We start from the raw sequence: 21,970 nt of genomic DNA, 5'->3' as shown, positions 1-21,970 counted from the left end.
GATGTTGGTCGCGGAAATGCGTTTGCGGATGAAGTTGCGAAAGAAACTGCGAGAAATGTGATGAGCAGAATGTATGTTGCAGGTCCGGCGAGATGGGTTCCAGAGAAGAGTATGTGTGAAGATACGATTGAGAGTGTGAAATCCATTCAAGCTGAAGCTACAGAGAAAGAGTTGAATGAATGGAGAGAACGTAAGGGTAGATTGGATTTGAATGGTTGTTGGACTGATTTGTCCGAACATCACAGATGGTTGTTGCCTGGCGCGTATGTGCTTCCAGTTGTTACAATGGCTCATGGCATGGCACATATCAGCGTGAAAGGGATTTGCAAGTTGTTGGCTCCGGTTTGGCAGAATGCGGGAATTCCAAAATGTGCAGAGAATTTGGTTAAGAACTGTATGGTGTGCTTGATGTATAATCCTGTTAGGGGAACTCCAACACCAGCTGGTCATTTTGCTCCACATACGTATCCGTTCAAAGCTTTGCAGCTAGATTTCATCCACATGGAGGGATGCAACAACTTGAAATATGTTTTAGTGCTTGTTTGCTCCTTTTCTAGATGGGTAGAAGCTTATCCCCTTAAGGACAATATTGCCTTGTCCACAGCGAAAGCCCTAATCAAGGAATTTTTCCCTAGATTTGGAATGCCGAGAATTATCTGGAGTGATAATGGGAGTGAATTTGTGGGTCAAGTCATGACGAGAGTGTGTGAGGGACTAGGTATTCGGCAGAAGTTCCATGCTGCAAATCACCCCCAATCAGCTGGTTTAGTTCAGTGCTATAATGGCACTCTAAAGCTAAAGTTAGCCAAAATCCAAGCGAGCACTGGTTTACAATGGCCAGATGCTTTCCCTTTAGCGCTTTTGTCCACAAGAAAGACTGTGCATTCGAGAATGGGTCTGAGTCCATACGAGGTTGTCTTTGGCCACCCAGCGAATGTTTGGGGCGTACCAAGGCCAACCAGGTTTAGCGAAATTGAGTACCCTGTGTTGCTTGACTACTTGCGCGAACTGACGACTAAATTGCGTGTTTTACACCAACAGGTGCATGATAGTCTACCACAAGCTTCTGAGGATCCAGGCCACGCTATTGAACCTGGAAGTTGGGTGTTTGTCAAGAATTTTCAGCGGAGCAAGAACGATCAGCCCCGCTGGACAGGACCCCATCAAGTGCTCCTGTCTACACTTTCTGCAATTCCAGGGCAAGGCAAGAAAAACTGGATCCACGGCGTACACTGTAAGTGAGCACCATTGCCCTTACCTTAAGATCAGTGGGTCCAGGAGGGACTTCCAGACTCTGAAACCGAAACTGTTCCACGATTTTTGCCATTCAGCGATGCTCGTCTGATTGGTATGAACTCTGAGAGACAAAGTGACGATCTTTTACAAGAAGCTGTGCCTCCTTTGAATCGATTGAACACTACTGAGCCTGAACTCTTGTTTAAAGATCAAGAATTGCCTGGAAAAATCTGCTATAATTTGCGACCGAGAGTCATGGACAAATAAAAATAAATACATTTTTTTATGATTTTTCTGTTTGCAGGTTAACTCTCCACCGAGGATCTACTCATTTTTGTTTTTCGAACCGCCATCCGGGTTCAGCTGTAGGGTCGCGGTTGCCGAAAGTCTTTGGAGTGCAACCCTGAGACACTAGGTCGAAGGTTCTGGTTGGCCTAAGGGAGTTGCCCTGGGTTGACAGAGGCATTCCTTAGCATAGAACACCCTACCATCGCGAGCAGCATATTTAGTTAGGATGGATTTCTTCGAGTTGGAGAGACCTGCAAGGACAATGGTTTTTAGAAAGAAGATATGCAAACTGATATCAAAGAAACGTTTTATAATACCGTGTTTATGTTTGCTATTGAATGTAATGATATTTATAATTGGTTATGTGACATTCTCTTTTAAAGTGACGTTTAATCCCACTGTGCAACCTACACCTCTACCCACTATTTCTTCTCATTCTTTTCATCCTTTGCCTGAACATGAGGTAGTTAGACGATTGGAATTTGCCAATAATTCCTTTATTCAACTTTTGCACCAACACCAGTTAGTGATGAACACGACAAACTGTTGGATTTGTGGTCTAATGCCCCATACGACTGATAAGGGTATTCCGTACTTAGTTTTGCCTTTTAGTTTAAATGGTTCTATTTGGGCTTATAGAACTATGTTTATCTATGCCCATAGTGTCTATCCCCAACGTTCACCGAAGGACAATCCGAAAAATAGTGCTGTTGCTAGAGGCATAGTCGACATGGTCAAAGGGACTAATGCCGTTGAAACTATTCCGATAGATGAGAAGCAACCATATAGTGGTTGGGATATTACTGGGTATGGAGTTAGTCTGAGTGTTAACCAGCGAGCGAAAAGTTCTCAACCGATTTGGATAGTGCCCCATCAGGGTCGCTATTGTCTGCAGGGTAATGGCAAGAATCCGAGAGCTCAGCTAGGGAAGAGCGTTTGTACTGACACCTATGTATTTACATCTCAGTCTTCCCCAGCATTCTTAGCTGCTAAGGGTACCTACTTTGTTTGCTACGACAAAGCGTATACATGGTTGCCCCTTGATTTTTCGGGCACATGTTTTGTTTCTTTCCTGTTGCCCCCCACTTTTACAGCTGCGGCAGATTACCATAAGACGAGAGTTGCTAGAGGTGTCTTTAGTCAAGAAGACACTGCAGGGCAAGAGTTGGGAGATTTCTTTAAGGTTTTTCTATCGTTCTGGGGACCGATGGCTAATAGCAGGAATATTCGCCAGTTGACGAGAGTGGTTGAGTCCACCATAGTCGAAACTGCCGGTGCCCTTAGTAACTTGACTGCTGAGCTCCAGTCGGATAGGCTTATGACACTTCAAAATTGAGTTGCCCTTGATGTCATACTAGCAGATCGAGGTGGAGTATGTAAACTGATTCAATCGAGCTGCTGTGTTTTCATTCCAGACAATGCTCCGTCAGTCTTCCAGGCCATTTCCAAGCTACATAAGATCTCCGATTCTGTCCATTTGTATAAAGGAGATTGATCATTCATGGGATGGTTATGGGGATTGATATCCACTTGGGGTTGGAAGATTCTGATGGTCATTGGGATGGTCTTAGCTATCCTTTTCATGTTCTGTCTTTGTGTACAGTGTGCTCCTGCTATTTGTGGCCTCTGTGCTACTTCGTGTGCAAGGAGACCTGTCCAGAGAGAGGTACTAAGTACGAGGATGATGCTACAACAACACATCGATGATCTGATGAACATAGATCCAGATTCAGATTGACATGGGTTTGGGTCTGTTGCCTATGTAAGGGCAAAAGGAGGGTCTGTAGTTCCGTGGTTTGAGGGTCCATGGTTTGGTGGTTCCGAACCCGTTCAATAAAGGTCGTCGGAAATAGATGATTTTGGTGTCAGCAGACCGCAAATCACGAGTGCGGTATGTACGAGTGTTTTCGCATTAATCGATCAATGAGAACACTACGTATTTAGAGATTTCGTTCAAACCTTCGGGTTCCATTTTGTGTACGGCAGCCATTTTGTGTGGTTGCCCTCACATAGGCCGATGACTGTGGCCGAACGAGTCTTTGGGACACGTACACCTTAGCTGACTTCTGAGTGACCTGGCCGAACTGACTCCCTTGCCCGAGGCTGACCTCGCTGAGCCAGTTCCTTGTTAAACAGCTAGTCAGATAAACATTTTGCCTATCTTGGACCCTCCCTGTGGAACACGCTTACCCCCGGTATCCGGAAGGAAGAAAACTACTGTAGGTTCAGAAAGCTTGTAAAGACCTGGCTGTATGAACAATAACCACTTAACAGTCACCTCCTTCTCTGTCCTCAATTTAGCTGTGTCTAGGCGCCGGGAAACCCTTTTTGGGTAGCTGTTGCGCCCTATAAATTGATAAAATAAAATAACATCAAAGGGTAGGACATGCCGAAGTTTATGGTACATTGCTCCCACCTTTCTATCTTGCTTCCAATCTGTTTCTGCTCCTTCCTTTACGACATAATCACTGATTTGGGTTGAGGGCTTTTATGATGGGTTTGTCCGTCCGACCTGACTGAACAGGATAAGGGAATGTGCTTGGTCATTTCTGATGGGCTGGACAACGGAAAATGGGATTGTCGTCATACGCTACTTTCAAAATGTCACATTTCTATTAGTCAGTTTGTATGAGCCCAATGATAATTTGGAATGTTGCCTGAGGCTTGATTTTTGGCATAAAAGACCATGCTCCGCTCATTGAATTTGTGCAGTCTCTAACGAACCACCCGTGTTGTGCATCGTAGACCTCTGTTCCTGGTTGCAGCCAATAAACTTTGGTCTTTGACGTCATCAAGAAGTGTCCCGTGTCTCTGTTTGCCAAGGCAGTGGAACTCGAAGGCATCAGGCGTTTTCCCTGACGCCGCTGTGTTCTAAAACCCGGTCCTGCAACCTAGTCTGGGTTCTAATTTTATGGCTATGCTGATGGCACGCAGATCATTATCTCAGAGAGGTGCTGATTTTCGGTAATCCTTAAGATTGGTCCCCGCCTGCGGTGGCCCCAGGCGTGAAGGGAGTGCCCTAAATTAACAACTACTACCTGCAAACTTTAATATGTACACCATATAAAAAAAAACTAATGGGCACTTGTTTTTTTAATAATGAAAACTTTATAATAGATTCAACCATTCATTCCTCAATACTCCAGCAGTTGGTAATGCAAGCCTTGATTCTCAGCAGGTTGAACTATTGCAATGCATTGTATGTTGGTCTCCCTGCCTATCTTATGCTGAGACTGCAGCTGATGCAGAACGCAGCTATGTCTTTAGCCGCCGAGTTAGCATTCATGTGTACTTATCCATTAGCAGAGGTGTGTATTTTCATCTCCTGGGGGAGGCAGTTTTGAGTTTTACCTGCTGTAGACCAGCAGCATGGATCACCTGCTGAGAAGCCATTAATGCCATTTCACTTCCTGAGCTGGAGGTTATTTTTCATTTGCTGAAGGCTTGGTGATGTTTCTACTTGTCTTCTATATAGTCTGCTTATGGCTACTCACATGCTGGTGGGCATGTCGGTGGGTTTCTTATGCTGGAGAGGCAGATCATTTTTCTCTGCTTTTGGGGAGGTAATCACATTCTTTTACTTGTTACTGGGACTGTCCGGTGTTTTCTGCTGCTGAGTAGGCATTCGTGTTTTTACCCGAGAGCGCATTTATTTACTCTCACCTGCTGAGCTGGAAGGCATGTTTTCACCTGCTCAGGAGATATTTATGTTTTATTTCCACAAGAAGAAGAATTTTTTTGGTTTGCTGAGGAAGTTGTGTGTTTTCCTCTCTCTAGTGGGCAGTTGTGTGTTTTCATCTTCTGGCGGAGGCTGAGCGCAGCCATCTAGACGAGAGGTGCCTTATAAGCATGCCAGAGATGGAATTGGTTCGAGATGCTGGATAAATGGCCTTGCAGCAGATGCAGAGAGCCTTCAACTAACATCTTTTCAGAACAGGGAGCCAACGTTACCAGTTGCACGGAGGCACTATTAAATCTCTGCAACCAAATATCAGTCTGGCAGCTGTGGAAACATACAACTGCCTACAAACCATGTACACATGTATCCATACTGATTGAGTAGATAAAACATACAAAGGCCAGGTAGGGGGCAACCATGTGTCTCCATCTCCAGCAGGTATAAACCTATGACTGCACATCTTAAGGTTGCAAAGGATTGCCCCGTCAGCAACAAAACACAGACTTGTACAGCATCATTTTTAGGATATTCTCATCAATTATCCGCTATTCCTCATTTATTATTTCCTGAATCATCACTCCTCTTTGATCACCTTTATCAGCCATCCGTCCTCCCTCATCCCTCAACCAACATGTGTCAGTGTCATCATTCTAAGCTGAAGGTGAATTCAATGCATTGCTGTTCTCTCTGTAGGTAACAACACACGACCATCTAACCAAGGGGCAAAAACATACGACTGACTGCCTCTTCAGCATTTGGAAACATATCAGCTCTTCTCCTGCTCCTCTCTCTCCGCCCCCTCAGTGTGTAAAATACACAACGGCATACTTTACAACCATAATGTAAACACTCTGCGCTGCGGAACCAGGCCGAGGCCTACCGCCGGTCCGCCTTCCTCCTCTCCCCCTTAACCCCCACTTACTGTAGTAACCTTGTGCTCACTTAGTTAGCCCCATTCCCTTGGCTGATAATATAGCCATAGCCATAACATGCCAGCATTTCCCTGTATGTCCTTCTAGCAAATAAGTTACTACTTCTCAACTCTTATACTGAGCATCCGGCAGAACCGACCCCCTTAAAGGCATTTTTATCCCCCTGCACCCAAGCCATCCTGCGCATTCCCCCTGGTATTTGTGTGGCCTTCACCCCACCACCTCCGAATGACACTTGAATCTGCGCTGTGTCCTGTGTGCCGTTTCCGGGTGTTTGTGTGCACCTGCATTGCCTTGATACCCCCAGCCATACCGCATGTTAAAGCCACCCTGCCCTATCACGCCTACCCCCTAACCAGGCCTTTTGCTTTTAATTTCGAATCCGGCCCAGTCGTGACGGAGAGGTGGCCGCGCCCTAGCCCAGAATCAGGGATTACAACAGTCAGCATGCAATTTAAACAACTGGACAGAGTGGACGGTCCTGAATAGACTCCCCTGCAGACGGTGGGCTAGAAATAATTACATTTTGTGCCTCAGTCTTTTTCTCAGTCGTTGACTCTGGCCTCTGAGGTCACGAGATGCCAGCCTCCTTGACCTCGCCTCACCATCACGCGAAGTTTGCGCGAGCCCGGCCCCAATGCGCATGATCAACATCCAGACCCCACCCTAAGGGGTGAACTACACCTCGGCTTGCCGGCTGGGCGCCGGGAGGAGGTAACATCTGCGCGCTGCGCGTGCCATGGATCTACAGCAGCAGCTGCATTTATTTAATAAATTATCCATCATGAATAGCCTAAATCGGACAGGGCCGGTGCCGTGCACGAGCGCCGTGCGGTGCAGCACCAGCAGCCAGCATAGCATTAATTATGCAGATTTAGCTGCTAAACTGACTCAGGTCAGTCACGGACCAGGGTCCAAACCAGCCCCCGGCACAAAACCATTCCACCACCTCATCCAGCCTACCGGGGGATTGCCCGGTGCCTGGAATTACTGGATGGGGTCCTGGCCCCCTCTCGGCTTTGTTGGGGGAGCGACAGCGCTCCCTGCCTTCTTCTCTTGTCGGGTCCAAGGATGGGGTCCTGGGCCCATCTGCCTTTTTCACGGGGAGTGGAACAGCACTCCCCGGCTTTTGCTTTGTTCGCCTGGACCCAGAGATAGGGTCCTGGGCCCTATGAATCTTTGCAGGGAGATCAATTGTGCTCCCTGGTTTTCCTTCTCCTTCTTGGTTGCCAGGAATGGGGCCTAGGGCCCCTTTCTCACTCATGCAGTTCATTTGGAAGGTAGCCTCCGGGCACTGGCCCACTCCAGAGGCAGAAGTCAGGTTCAATGGCAGAGCCCCACGTGCTTCAACGCTGGAAAGGTCAAAGGCCGCCCAACAATTTTCCAGGGCCTATCTTGGGCCCCAGTGGGTCGTTTTTGGTGGTTGTGGCCTCCTTTTGCTCCCAGTGGTGAGCCCTTGCAACATGGAGCCCTTTCTGCAGGCCTCCTGGCCTACAAAGTTGACAAACCCTGCAAGAAGCTGGTTTCACTGGCTGCGTGAGTCAGTCTTTCGCTTTGGTTTCTCTAGACCTTTCTCTCTCCCCCGGCGCAGAGCCCAGTCTTTCCCCCAACTGGTCCTCAGTTTGACTGGTCCTGGGGAGTACCTATCTGCTCCTGGGATCAATCAGAGGCCAGGGGCAGGATGGCAGTCAGGAGGTTCCTCCTCCCAACTGTCCATGACGGCTACCTCCAAGTCCAGGGTCCAGCAGAAAAGTACAACCAAGAAACTCTCTCCCCTGTGCAGGACCTTTTAAAGTTGGGATGGGAGTGTCCAGCAGGGCCATGCCTCTGACCTATCCTCATGTGCAACATCATCTCTCTGGCCCTGTTCCAACCTCCCCTCAAGTCTTCTGAGATAGCTCAAGATGGCATCTCCCAAGAGTCACATGCCACATGGGCTCTTGAGGTCTCAGCTCCACCCCTCACTGACATCACTGGCAGGGCATTCCCCCGGCAAATTTTCAAAGGAGTCCACTCTCTGGTTTGGCTCTAGAGAGACTCCCTCCCTTGCTGAGTGGCATGGGGCAGGCCTTCTACCTGGCACAGGATGACAGCTGGCTGATTGATGTAGAGCAGTCCAACCCTTACCTCTGAGGAACTGACCTAATCAAGGGTAGGTGATGCCTTTGTTCCTACTTCTGGACAGAAAAGTAACTGAGCCAGCCCAGCAGAGTGAAAAAAGGCCTAGGCTTTTGTCTTGAACTGAGTCAGAGAAATACGACATTGCTGGATGACCCTTTAGTGTAAATGTATACTTTTGGACTTGTTCTTTTTACACATATTACAGTGCGCATCGGTGTGACCCAGAGCCTGTACCCCAAAGAGAACTGGTGGTGCGCCCTAAGGCAGCCTTTACCATGAGAGTATAATGGATATCTGAATGCTAGGCGTTCCTGGTCTCGACCTCCTTTACAACAAGAAGTTGCAAAACCTCCATAACTTCCTTTAGGTTGTTATATTTCTTTTACTCACTATGTATATTGACTTGCATGTATAGTATTTTTATACCTACTTGATTATTATTCTATTGATTCTTAATTTTAACTGCATATTGTCTTATTATAATTGACTTATTTATCCCTTCTGTATCTCATATCTTTTACTGTATGTTCATCATATCACCGTTAATATTGTACCTTGCATTCTTTCATGTTATTTACCTCAATAAAATTCTTTTGAACTGAAAAAAGAGTATAATGGAGGGTCCCTACAGTCAAGCACACTGACTTTCCCTTACATGTGTACACCCACATTATAAGGCCTATTCCAAGTCGCTACTCAACTCTGCATAGTCCCTTCTGCACCAGACTACCTGTGCGTGGTTCTTGGGCTGCACACTACAGGAGTCTCCAACGTGCAGCCCTCTTACATGTGTACACATGTGTGCAAATGTAACTAGCCAAGTGCCTCTTGCTGTGCCACAGCAGCCTTACCATAAAAGGCAGACACTGGCGGTAAATATTTGCAGTCCATTTTACCATGAGGGTGAGTCACAGGTTATGAGGCTCTCCCACAGTAAAATTACAAAAACCAGATGATCAAAAAAGCATATAATCAGGGCGGATGGGATGGTCAGAACCACCTTCTCACATTGGTGTGATAGAAGGGGCCGCCTCGCATCGGCTGGCTGGGAGCACACACATTCTATTTAAATCTATTGACAAAGATGCTTGTGCAACGTCAAGATGTTTTTTGATCTCCAGATTCAAATGGCATCAACATAGCCAGGTGCCTAGGCCTTTGGTTTGTGGCATCTACGTTTAGAATAAGAAGAGGGAATCGGTTAGCATTCAAAATAGAGCTTTCGAAATGTTAGAATTTTTTGGCAATAGCCTTTCAAAGAGACTCCAAGCTTCAGCTTTTAAAATGAAATAAAAGTCTTACAACCTGGGTTCTCTCACTACAGCTCTGCGGTTCCAGAAATCTGGGCTTTCAGTCAGTCTCCATTTTCCATTACAGCATCAAGGCGCACTGATGTTTTGAGCGTTAGAATTAACACTACCTTAATGCTGGTCACTTCTGATACGTTTTAGAGACACATTACCCAGCATTTCCATCCTCGCTCCTACTATTAAAGAGCTTCCAGAGTGACCAATAACAAACCTGACCACTAAAAGGGTTTACTTGCCTGAATGTTTGGTGCCAATGGTGGCAAGTGGTCTGACAAACAACAAATATAAGCTAACTTCAAACATTGGGCAAAGATAAAGAAAGGTGAATTTGTACAAGAGCTAACTTTTTCCTAGCCTAAACAATACTCTGAAATGCATCCATTCTTCATGATATGGAGACACCATCTTTTCCTATTTTGCTACTCTGTGACACATTTCAGAGGGAGCTGAGGCGCGTGAAACTGTCACTTTATGTGGATACATTGGTGTGATTGGTTCACATACAATTACAATGTATCCCGTACTCTCTGACACCTGGAATTGGGGGTGGGTGAGAAAGAAAGCAGCTGTCAAGTGTTCATTTTCAAATGTTAAAAGTTAGGAAAAAGTGACAGAAGTTACAGTGGAAAAAATTAAATGAAAGGTTAATTCTGTACTTTTTTTAATAATTGGGGCTGTTGAAAGTGCAACACAATGTGTTGTGTGGATTTCTAATGCAATCGGCTATGCTTTTACAACTAAGAGACCACACAAATGATGCACAATAATGCATGATTGGGGCGTGGACAAAAAGGGCCTTAATTGTCAAGTATGAAGCATGTTATCAAAAATAAAACAAACTGTCCTTGATCTTCGACTACCTGTGCATTGGAACCATTATCTATATTTTTAATGGACTTTGTTCGAGACACTCATTCATGATATCAACGGCTAGCGATGCTACCACCAGCTACTCCATGTGAAGATTTCCATTAGTAATTGAAAGGAAAGGCCAGTAAATCGCATGACCCATCCTAACCTGCATCTCCATGAAGTGCAACATGGAACACTGGTGATGAATAAACTAAAGTGATATTTTGCGTGCCCCAGTCTGGTCCGCTTCCGCTTCCGCATGAACTTCACAAACTGGCACTAATGTTATGTTATGTTATATTGATTTCTATAGCACACTAATCACCCAAGAGGGTATCCATGCACTTAACTGTAGAACCCATAGAGTGCCCTCGTGCCTGTAAATGGACTCACGTTCACCAGGTCGCCTAGGAGGTTTTTGAAGGTCTCACAGCAGAGATTGGGCCTTGCATATGCACCATGTTGATGACCACTTTCCTGCCCCCCTCACTCACCGGTCTTCTTTCCCGCCAGCTTGTTCATGAGGTAGGACTTGCCCGTGCGGTAAAGTCCCACGATGGCAACCACCATCACTGGCTGGCGAATGTCAGTGAGGATCTGGAGGGCCTCCTGCCGCACCTTGAGCTGCCCTTCTAGGGTGTTCTCGATGAGGCACACAGGAGCAGGCATCGAAATCTCCGGCATGGTGCCTCCTCAGAAAGGGTTGGTCAGGTGGCAATGATGAGACCTGTGGAGCAAGAAGAGATTTTATCCATCAGCTCTGACTTATACTTCCAGTATCGCTGAAGGAGGAAGAGAGGACACTCTAAGGTCAAGAGCAGCAGCGGGGGGCCCAATCTGTCTTTCTATACATCAACTGCTTCTGGAAATGCCCAAAACCCATCTCCATTAGTGTCCTGATTGCTTTGTTCATGCACAACTCTCAACCTGATGTGATCTGTGACATGAATGGACTTGCCTCGGGCTAGTAAAATGAGCTTGGTTTACAGCATGGTTCGCAGCCGTGGGCATGAGCAGTTTCGAGGGTCAGTGGCTGCCAGGCAGGTCTCGCCACACCTACTTTGGAGGGGGAGAAGGTGGCTCAGACACATGGCTCTTGGAAGAAGAGCAGGACCTGTTAGGACAGTTATCACAACCTGCAGCCAAGTGTGAGAACGCCAACTCCCACTCACACACACACACATCAGGCCTGGATAGAAATCTCAGCAATTACGCATTACTCTTATGATGCCAAATTACCAAAATTACGCATGATGCCAGTTTGAGTAATGAAGTGTTATTTAGGGCAAAAATCCTACTGCAGGCTAGGACGTTGTCTGTTCATTAACATTGGGGGACGGGGTTAGCTTCAGATCTCCCGACATTCATGCTGGCATATAATGTTAAAATACATTATACTACAAGTAGGGAGCATGAAAGGGGGAGTAGAAAAGAAGAAAAATGTAGATTGTTAGGAAAACTAAGTGGGAGAAACAATTTTTGTAAAAATAATCAAAATATTTTATGAAGAGACAGAGCAAGAGAGGGGGAGGGAGAGAGAGGGAGTGTTTTTGTCAGTGTGTGCACGCAAGAATCTAGGCTGAAATCTGATAGACACCATTTCATCTATTCATCAGAAAATACATTTATGAGGGTGTTGTAACACCCTGAACACCTCACCATGAAGATACGCCCTTGACCTCAGGAGCACAAAGGCAATGAACTAAGAGAGAGCGCGGCTGCTTGTACTGCTGTTCGTGTCATGTACCATCTAGTGCTATTTTCTTAGCACAAATTGAATCCTCAAGCCCATTTTTGACGCCAGGGAGCGTTTTGCACTCAGAAAATAGCTCTAAATGCAGAAGTATGTCTCTCACACAATCATGCATAGCTAAGAGTAATTGTGTAATAATTACAAGTAATTGCGCTACAAAGAATTACGCCAGTTACCTCCACCCCTAATATACACGCCCTATTCCCTTCAGCTGCTGCTCGTGAATGACTTTGGGGTTCCTATGTAAAATATACAAATCCTCTACACACGTTCAAAAGTAAATACATAAGTTACATAAAATATCACAAGGATGCTTGTCTTTATATTTTCGGCTGTCTTTATTTCAAGATCTTTAAGCCTTCTTAGCCAACACGTGTTTCGTCGCGGTTACAGGGATTACCCCCACAACTTCTACAGGGCTGAGGTCAGTTTCAAGTAGTCTCTTAGTTACGGTGATAATTCCAACCCAGAAGGGGTTCCTATTAGTTCTGCTCCTGGAGAGGTAGACTAATTAGTCTTGTGTCCAGAAAGCTAAATATGCTTCCAAATGTAAGGGAGTTTCTTTTAAAAAAGAGCTGCCTCATCCGTCAGTATTAGGTAGAAACCTTCGGATCTCCAGGTCATGGCGTGTTCGCCGTGCAAATCAGTAGACTACTGATTTGCTTTCCGGACACAAGACTAATTAATCTACTTCTCCAGGAGCAGAATTTATAGGAACCCCTACCGGGTTGGAATTATCAATGTAACTAAGAAACTACTTGAAACTGACCTCAGTCCTGAAGAAGTTGCGGGGTAATCCCCTTAACAGTGACAAGTGTGGGCTAAGAAGTCTTAAAGATTCTGAATGAAAAACTTCTAAAAATATAAAGACAAGCATCATTGCGATATTTTATGTAACTTTATGTATTTACTTGTGAACGTGTGCAGAGGATTGGTATATATAGCATTAGTGGTCTACTGGCCACACACATGGGGAGTTGGTGGTTTTTCCCTCCCTTACGCACCGTGCCAGATTACTTGCTATAACTGATTTGTACTTGTGATAGACCTTAGAGCGCCATTTTGCCTATTGCTGACCACTGACTGTATAACTCCCATTATAAAATGGTCGTGAAAACACAAAGGACAGATCACTGGTGTCAGAAGTGAACAGCTAATCCCTGCCAGAATGTGGCTTCACACTTTTCAACTTTTACATTTATAGCAAAGAAGAGCATAAAAAGGTTACAAAACACAAATAAAATCAAAAGCGAATATATGATTCACATAGGACATGGGACCACCTTAGATCTCCAGAGAAGCATCTTCATAGAAAGATATTAAAATGCACAAAAGAGTTAAATGGAAAACTAACCTTTTACCCTGAAAAGTAAACTGTGCTCCTGTTTGTGGTTATTACTCATCTGTGCACAGCTCTAGTTCCATCACATCCCTACCGCATGCTCTCCTAGTACCAGTACTTAGTACCAGCCTCTTGTGTCCTCTCCCAGTACCTGATTTCACCTACTCCGTATATACTGACCCGGTACCAGATGCCAGCCACTTCTGTCCTCTCCCAGTTGCTGATATTACCTGTTCCTTATATCCTCTCTTTCTACCTAATATCACTTGATTCTTATACCCTCTCCCAGTACCCGAGATAACCCGACTCCTTGTCTCCTCTCCCAGTACCTGTTATCACCTGCTCCTATTATCCTGTCCCAGCACCACCCCAATTGCCAGCCTCTTTGTGTCCTCACCCAGTACCAGCCCGGTACCTGCCTCCTTACATCCTCCCCCAGCACCACCCCCATTGCCAGCCTCTTTGTGTCCTCACCCAGTACCAGCCCGGTACCTGCCTCCTTACATCCTCCCCCAGTACCACCCCCATTGCAGCCTCTTGAAATGTCCCAAGAGCGGCCACATAAAGAGGAAGTGAGTGGAAGCACACAAGGAAGAATGTAGGGGTGTGATAATAGGAAGGGAAAGTGAAGAGGGACTGGGGCTGGAGGACTAGTGAAAGGGTGACACATTCAGATGGAAAGGGAGAGAGTGAAAGCAGGACTTTAAATGGAAATGTGGAAGTACAGGTGCTTACTATTTTAGGTACATGTTTGCTGCTGAGAAGTGCAGGTACTATACCTTTTAAATTATAGAAGTGCAGGCACTCAGTACCGGATAGTACCTGCCCATTTAAAGCACTGACTGGAAGCGGGACGTACCACATAGAATGGGGCAGTATGAAGAATGGAAAGAGGCTGGAAATGGGATAGATATAAGGAGAGAGTGGCAGGTGGTGTGATGATGAGGAAGAGACGAGACATAGGGGCGGGACATAATCAGGAACTGATATGGGATACGTCGGGTGAATGACCAAGGAGCAGGGGCCTAGCTGTCATTAGTACGTCCACGCCGGAGCCACGAGGGGCCATGGCTTTGAGGAGGCGCTCGCTGCACCCCAATTTTGCTGTCTGCGTCTTTCAAACCAGTGAGCAAAGGAGCACCGTTCCATACGTGAGTTAGGGCCTGTATTACCCTTTATACTCCACAGCTATTGGCTATGTCAATGCTTGTTAGCAGCATCAAACTAGTCAAAAAAGTGAGTAAAAACAATAATGTTATAGTAAATAATTAACATTGAAAATGTTTTAATTGTGAAACTAATAGATTGCAAATTAATCAATCTTAAGGTCCGTGTGAAGTTGGGGGTCGACTTGGGGGTGCCTCAGACACTCCCAAGCTCTCCTTCAAGACTCTTTGTTATACCTTCTGCCCCTTTTCTCCCAACATATTCAACACTCTATTTGTGTGTCTTACGTCATCTATTTCCTCTTCAGCCTCATCTGTTGAGTTTCCTTCTGCGCCTCTCTCTCTTAATCTCTGCCACTTCTCCACCAGCTCCCAAACACACAAATACTGCACGTGCTTTTATTCAGCACTAACCTTATTTTGACGGCTCTGTATCTCCTACACACGCTTTTCCATAGAATCAGTTGTTACATTTGTGGCCATCACACTGCAGAGAGGCCAAGGATTGTATGAGCCTGTACGCTGAATGACTATGACCCACTGACAGCAGTGCGAGAAACTCATGCTCTTCTCAGCCTCAGGTCAAGAGCTCTCAGTTGTGCCCCATCATAAACACCCACCCACAACCTGCACTGTACAAAAGATATATGTTGAATAAAAAAAACTACCATAATACAAGATATGAAAAAGCATTCACTCTTAAGGAATGCAGAGTGTAATAAAACGTGAAATATAAGCAGGGGCCGCATCACTGGCATGGAATACCCTAAGAGGGTTTACAGTCACTGTTGGGAAGTCAACCAGTGCTTTTGCCTGTAAAGTTAGTGATATGAACCGAGGGCCTCACAGGGACTTGTTTCAACATCAGTTTTGAGGGAGAGCCAGTTTGCAAGCGCTGCTCTGGCGGTGATCTGTTGTACTTCAGAATGGGAGAGAGGCCCCGCCCAGTCCCCCGCCTAAATTTGTCATTGGCTTGTGTCTTTTTCCTTTGTAAATGCGGTCTTCTGATTCGTAAATGGGCTTGTTAGTCCTTCCTCAGTATGGCCATGTCATTGTTTGTATCCTATGTATGAATACTTGCTGAGCGGTCGGCGAGTGCACAGCTTGTTTAGTCTTAAAGTTTATAAGTTTTTAGCAGAAGCTTTTGAGTTTATTTAGGTGCTCCCAAGGTATCGTCTTCACCCTGGAGACGACTGGACAATAAAATAACTAGCAGTGCTGTCAATTGGAAATTGATAGCATCCCTTAGGGCACACTTGTGTTGGGGTAATTATCCTCCATATGAGAATGAAATAATGTATTTAGTCTTGTTGAATTCGAAATGAAGTTTTATTTCGTTGTATTCATTGATATTTGTTTCTCCACATAATCAATGTACTTAATAAAGATTTTGTTTTTTCAACAATTGCGTTTCCAAACTCCAATGCATTTCGGGTGAAAACCCTTCATCTGGGAGCATCTACAAAAAAACGACATAAAAATTCTCATATGGGGGATAATTACCCCAACACGTGTGCCCTAAGGGATGCTATCAATTTCCTATTGACAGCACTGCTAGTTATTGTTTGTATCCTCCCATGGCTACTGGCCCCTTTACTTGGTTGTTACACAGCGCATGTATTATTTTCTTTATCGAGTTTCTCCATTAGGCGCGATGACATGCTTCGCTTACATTTAGCAGCTCATGCCCACTTTCACTTTCGAAACGCCGGGATAGTGGCAGCCGTAATCTCATAGGTCTAACTTTTTTTTGTAAGAGAAATCTCTCGGCTTTGGCCCGCTAATTGTAAGCGAAGCAAGTTAAATTCAATAGCTTGCATAAACTAGCTGCTTATTATCATTATGTTGTGTTCGGCTTGTTCTATATACTTTTCGAAAGTCTTGCGCTTATTTTATTGCAGGTATGCTGTATTTCATTCACCAGCTATGTCGAAGCCTGTGATATGCAGACTTGCTGTGACGTAGGGAGGATGTCGAAGGGTTTCGCACAAAATATTTTTTAGGGTTGACATCCATAGGGAAGGCCTGCAAGAGTGTTTTTTAGTGGTCGGGCAGACTTCACTTGCTGAGTCGAGACAGGTCCGCAACGTGCAGGGTGACACTCTGATAGTAAAGCTAGCTTCCTCGCTCTCTGTAGTATCCAGCTGGATACATTCTAGTGTTCCACCAGGATGTGACAAACACTCTACACCCACCCACCACAGGCGTCACCAGTCAGGTGACCCTGCTAATAAAAGGGGCTGGGCGCACGTGCCCTGGGCCAGTTTACAGTATTATACAGCTAGTTGTCCGTGTCCCTTACTACCGTCACGAGGGCCTGAGGCCCAACACTACAATGGCGACAAGCGGGTCCAAACCCCCGTGCACAATAGCTGCATCTGTGGTGCCACCGAGGAGTGATGCATCCTGAAACACCGGCACCTGTTTGCCCGCAATGCGGGACCCTGCAATTGCCGGCTGGCACACGGGGGCCAAGGAGAGAAGACAAAGTGAAGTGCTGCTACATCGCCGAGCAAACCCCAGCCACTGTCTGCAGTGCCAGCCTGCATGACGGCACCCGCGTAGGGCATAAGGAGGCCCTGCCTGCAGGTATAATGTACACGGCCTGTAGCTACGCCCAAAGCGCGCCCCTAGCCACGAAGAGCGATACTGAAGATAAAGTGCCAAGTGTCCCCGTCTACGAGCCACACGCGATCCACAAGCCACCTGCACAAGCTAGCAATGCTGCAGCAAAAGTATAAACCAGCACCGCAGAAGAAAATAGCCCGCAATGCCTACGCTACCATGTGATGCCAGCCAGGTGGTTCAAGAGGTACCAATCGTATAGCTGCCAAGGTTTCAGATTGCCATGTGTGACATTTTAAAATTTTTAGTGAAATTATGAGTGACATTTCAACGACTATGAGTGACACTTTCTTGCGAGCAAAATTCATGCAATTAAGGCGAGGAAAACTTATAAATATCAGAAATTACAGCCAATTGAGCAACTGGAAACTCCAAGAACTTCTTGAAACTGTTGCAGAGCACCAGCAATGGAAGGAGACTCTGTCTCTGTGACTCAGTGTGTTTCGGGCAGGCCTCTACACCAATCAGAAAAAAAGACACTGATCATGTGAAAAACACTGAAGAGAGTGTAAATGTCCATGCACTGACCCGACTTCGGACTTGATGATAATACCCACTATTCACAGCCCTACATGACACTCAGTGCAGCTGCTAATGTGATAACACATGCCGCAGAGGTATTAGGTAAAACTAAACCAGGACTAAAGGCAGCAGGCTCTCTGACTCCGGAAGGATGATCAGACAGAGAAGCCCTGCAGATCGATGCTTTTTAGTATGTGAAATTATTTCGCTTCACTGCATCAGGACTCATGTTAGTACAGGTCACGGTGGTGCTATGGCCAGGCAAGTAGAATACATGCCGCAGTGCTCTTTGTAGAAGGTCCAAGGGGAATGGGCTGTAATAATGCTGAAGGCTTAGTTCTTACCTCTCTGCGTAGGTGCTGCTGTGTGACAGTGTCTCACCTTCTGGCTGGCCTACCGGTACCCAATTTCTATGAAAACTACTGTTCCTACATTCGCAGCCTAGGCTATCTGCCTTTTTTTAAATAAACGCATGTCACAGGAGGCAAGCGGCTAGAGAAGTTAACAGCTTTGAGCTCTTGCTGAGTGTCACTTTTCTCTTGTAACACGTGGGTTGCTACCTCTTACATTTTGTTTGCTTTAGACACTTGCACCAGTGCCACCATTGCCAACGCAACGTTACGTTTGTTCTTGTGGAGTGTGTGCCATTTATTGCACTATTATAGGCTCTACTTGTTACTGTGCACGCTTTTAATAACTTGCATGACACTTTTTCCTGCAATGCGTTTGTGCTTGCTACCTCTTGTATTTTGTTTGTTCACGATTGTTACTTTTAACACGTTTGCTTTTTGTGTAATAATTTGTTGTCTCATAACTTTCTCCTCATGTATCAGTGCTGTCTGTCTGTTCGTATAATTCTCTGACACCCGGGGTAACTGTCCGCGTCACTGACGCTGCAAAGGGCATACATACAAATAAATAAATAAAACAGTGACACTTACCGGCGTTGCGTGTGCAGCGTGGACACTGACTGACACTCACACTTACTTAGTTAGGGACCTGCTCAGCTGCTGCCCACCCAGCCACGATTTTGGACACTCTGACTCTGCGGCCAGCTGTTCATGCTTCATCCAGGCTGCTGTGTCGCGCCGACGGACATCCCTCCTGCCAGAGCTGTGAGTCTTTCGCCGGGGCTCTGCTGAGGAGCCGCCAGAGGTGGTCAAGGTGCGGCCTGCAGCTGCAGTGTAAGCGGAGGCCGCGGCGCGCGGCCATCATGGCGCAAGAGAGTCTGAGACAGCGTCTCGTGCACAGCCTGCCCTCGCTAATCCCCCGCCGTTTCTGCACTTGACCCTACTCCGGACGTGATGGCACTATCGCGGCCGGCACATCCGGATTTAATCCCGGCCCCCTCGTGCGGCACCACACGGTGATTGACAGCTCCGAGTATCGACTCAGAGGGCAGCCCGGCCCCCTCGCAGACTGTGAGGAGTCTGAGTAGCCGCGCTGGCGCCGCACCATGATTTGTGCATCTGTTTTCAGGGCAACAGAGCCTCAGTCAAACAGCAGGCAGCAGAGACTGAGATACATTGTAGCACGCCGCTCTCAGAGCTGAGAGCTGCAGCAGAGTCTCAGTTAACTGTTTAGGCACTCGGCTGGCAGCACCTCTCTCAGAACACAGCAGAGAGCCCGGGCACAGGTGTGCCGCTGGCACGCCTGGCACAGGTCAAAAATGTGTGACAATGCATTTCAGTGCGGTGATGCGGATCACCGCACTGAAATGCGTGAGCGTCACACCTGTTGCGTGACGCTTGGCAGGACTGCAATCGTCCCGCAGCGGTCCAGTAGCCAAAGAATCAAGTATAGAAACGCCCCGTAGCGTGAGGCAGACTGTCCGGGCCTCCAACATTAAAGTGAGTCTGACACACATCAAGTGAACAGTCACAGGGCTGTACCCAGTGGCGGTGCGTCCATTGGGGGCGTTGGGGCGTTGCCCCACTAGCCATGGACGCACCTGCCAACAAGACATGGCATGCTGCTTAATTTATTTTAAAAAACGTCAGAACGGTACGGCCGGGCGGGATTATAATTGCAGCGCGCTATCGTCCCAGGCCGGGAGAAGCCCGACAGAATCTGGCAGCGCATAAGGCAGTGGGCCGTGCGGGGGCGGTGCAAGCAGAATAGCGTTGGCCAGTAACTGCGCGCGGCGCGGGCCTGTCAAAATATTGAGGACTCGTGGGTTTCACATGCGCAGTGTGTACTACAGTAACTGTACACCTGCGCATGGGAAATCCAGGAGGCCTCGATATTTTGACTGGCCTGCGCATGCGTACTGTGGTCCGTCCACCCCCCCCCACCCTTAGCACTAAGAAACTAGACAGGCATGCAGTCCCGGCCCCGGTCTCATTAGGGGCAAATAGCAGTCTGCTCGTAAGCCAATCCTGGCGCAGTGGCGCTGTTAACGCTGCGCCAGGATTGGCTGCTACAGCAGCAGGATGGTGCCACGCGTGGGTGTTGGCTGCTCTGCTGTGGCCCGCACTGCTTGGCCAATCACCTGTGCAGCTGGATTCAGTCTTATTCCTGCTTCCCACGCTGCAGTTATGCAGGACGCCATTTCTGCACCAGTCAGACTCGTGGTTTTATGAGAAGCTGCGTGTGAAGATTGAAGGACTAGTCACCAACTTGAAGGCTTGAAGCTTTTCCCCATTTCCGACGATGCCCCGCAATCTCACAACGAGCAGAAATGTAAAAAAAAACCCACATAGCAGCCCGCCTCCGTGGGGAAACAAGTAAGCAACTCGCTCAGGCCTGGTCTGTTAGAAGTTTTTGCATAAGTTCTGTTTACTGTTGCTTCAACTCTACTGAGGCACTTTAAATTTAATGACACCTGTTCTGTTTTCCATGGCGCAGCAGAGCAATTGATATATTTATTCTTTATGTGCAGGCTTTTGCATTTCGCTTCCGTTTCTGGTCTATGTCATTGGAAATGCTTATAAATTAAATGAGCTGGTGCGGGCAAAATCGGAAACGCGTCTCCTTTTATCACTGGGGAAATAATTCGATTTTTTTAAAATCAAAGCACAGAGTTCTCCCCTCTTTCCCTGTTGACAAAACACACTGCTTTGGCGCGCACATGAAACAGGAGGATCGGATGGTGTCTGAACCCTTCAGTGCATCTCCCATACTCCTAGTTTTCCTCACAGCCGCTCATGAAGATGGAGATAGATTAAGATTTAAAAAATGAGAATCGAGAGAACATATTTCTCCTTTTGGCTTGTACTGACTTGGGAGCAAATTCAGACCGCGGGAGAAAGATGAATGAAAGCCATGTTTGGCTTTCGATATTCAAGCGTCTCCCACCTGGATCCGGTCTGTAGCTGCGTTGTATGCAACCCACAACCCTGCTCTGCTCTCACCCTGAGAGCATCATGTTTCTCTTGTAGCCGTTAGTGATCTTCTTTATAAAAGCTCTTTTCTTATTTGCAGAATTGCAGGTTTAAATTGTAGCGCAAACTTGACCAGAACGTATTGGAGTACTTTACCAGTTACATTACACAAGAACGCATTTGTGTTTTTTAGGCACGAGGAGATTGTGATCTTCCCAGAATTAATCCTATGATGCTGTTGAACTGATGCTGAGACTTACACCTCGTTTTCTAGTTTTCACAGCTGCAACTCTCTCTATTATCTCATATTTGCCCTGCTCTCATCGGTCTGAGCTATACCCTTCTGGAGGAAGGTGAGGGGTCAGAGGCCTGGACAATACGCTTTCCCACGGTTAACTTCGGAGCAGGATTTCCCACTTATATCCTTCCCTAGTTTAGTTTTTATACATCGGCCTAAACTTTCACAAGCAAAACTGTCTAAAACCATGTGGAAGTCAGCTGAATTTTTTTTAACACATCTTGGCAATGCAGACTGGCATATGTGCATGGTACTGAGAAGACGCCTTCAGTTTGGGCCTGCCCTTGAGGTAAGGGTGCTTACGTTTTAAAAAGTCTATGGTAGCTGCCCCAGCTCTGCGGTGCAAAAAACAAGCAAGGAAAATAGACCCCCATCATCTGTCTTCTTAGTTCAAAAACACCTTTGGGGTGGAGAAGGCCCTTGTGCCACAGTATCTGCTGCACTAATGCTATTTATGTTGCTGCAACCACGTGGAGTATTCGCAATTCCAATTTCACAATTGCTTTTTTTGACCTTCTTGCTT

The 21,970-nt window shown here is 46.5% G+C and overlaps 1 protein-coding gene across 1 annotated transcript in view; it reads right to left on the bottom strand.

The window, feature by feature from the left end:
• Positions 1–21,970, bottom strand: part of LOC147672490 (guanylate-binding protein 3-like) — a 102,392-nt gene that overhangs the window by 72,511 nt on the left and 7,911 nt on the right. Inside the window, exon 2 of the mRNA XM_086948005.1 lies at positions 10,913–11,145. Within this exon, the coding sequence (XP_086804131.1) occupies positions 10,913–11,102 (190 nt within the window). The 5' untranslated portion in view covers positions 11,103–11,145. The remainder of the gene's footprint in view (positions 1–10,912; positions 11,146–21,970) is intronic.

Source organism: Lissotriton vulgaris, unplaced genomic scaffold, assembly GCF_964263255.1.
Source record: "Lissotriton vulgaris unplaced genomic scaffold, aLisVul1.2 SCAFFOLD_689, whole genome shotgun sequence".
NCBI classification, from domain to species: domain Eukaryota; kingdom Metazoa; phylum Chordata; class Amphibia; order Caudata; family Salamandridae; genus Lissotriton; species Lissotriton vulgaris.
The sequence above is the reverse complement of the archived record's forward strand: the minus strand, read 5'-3'. Positions and strand labels throughout refer to the sequence as shown.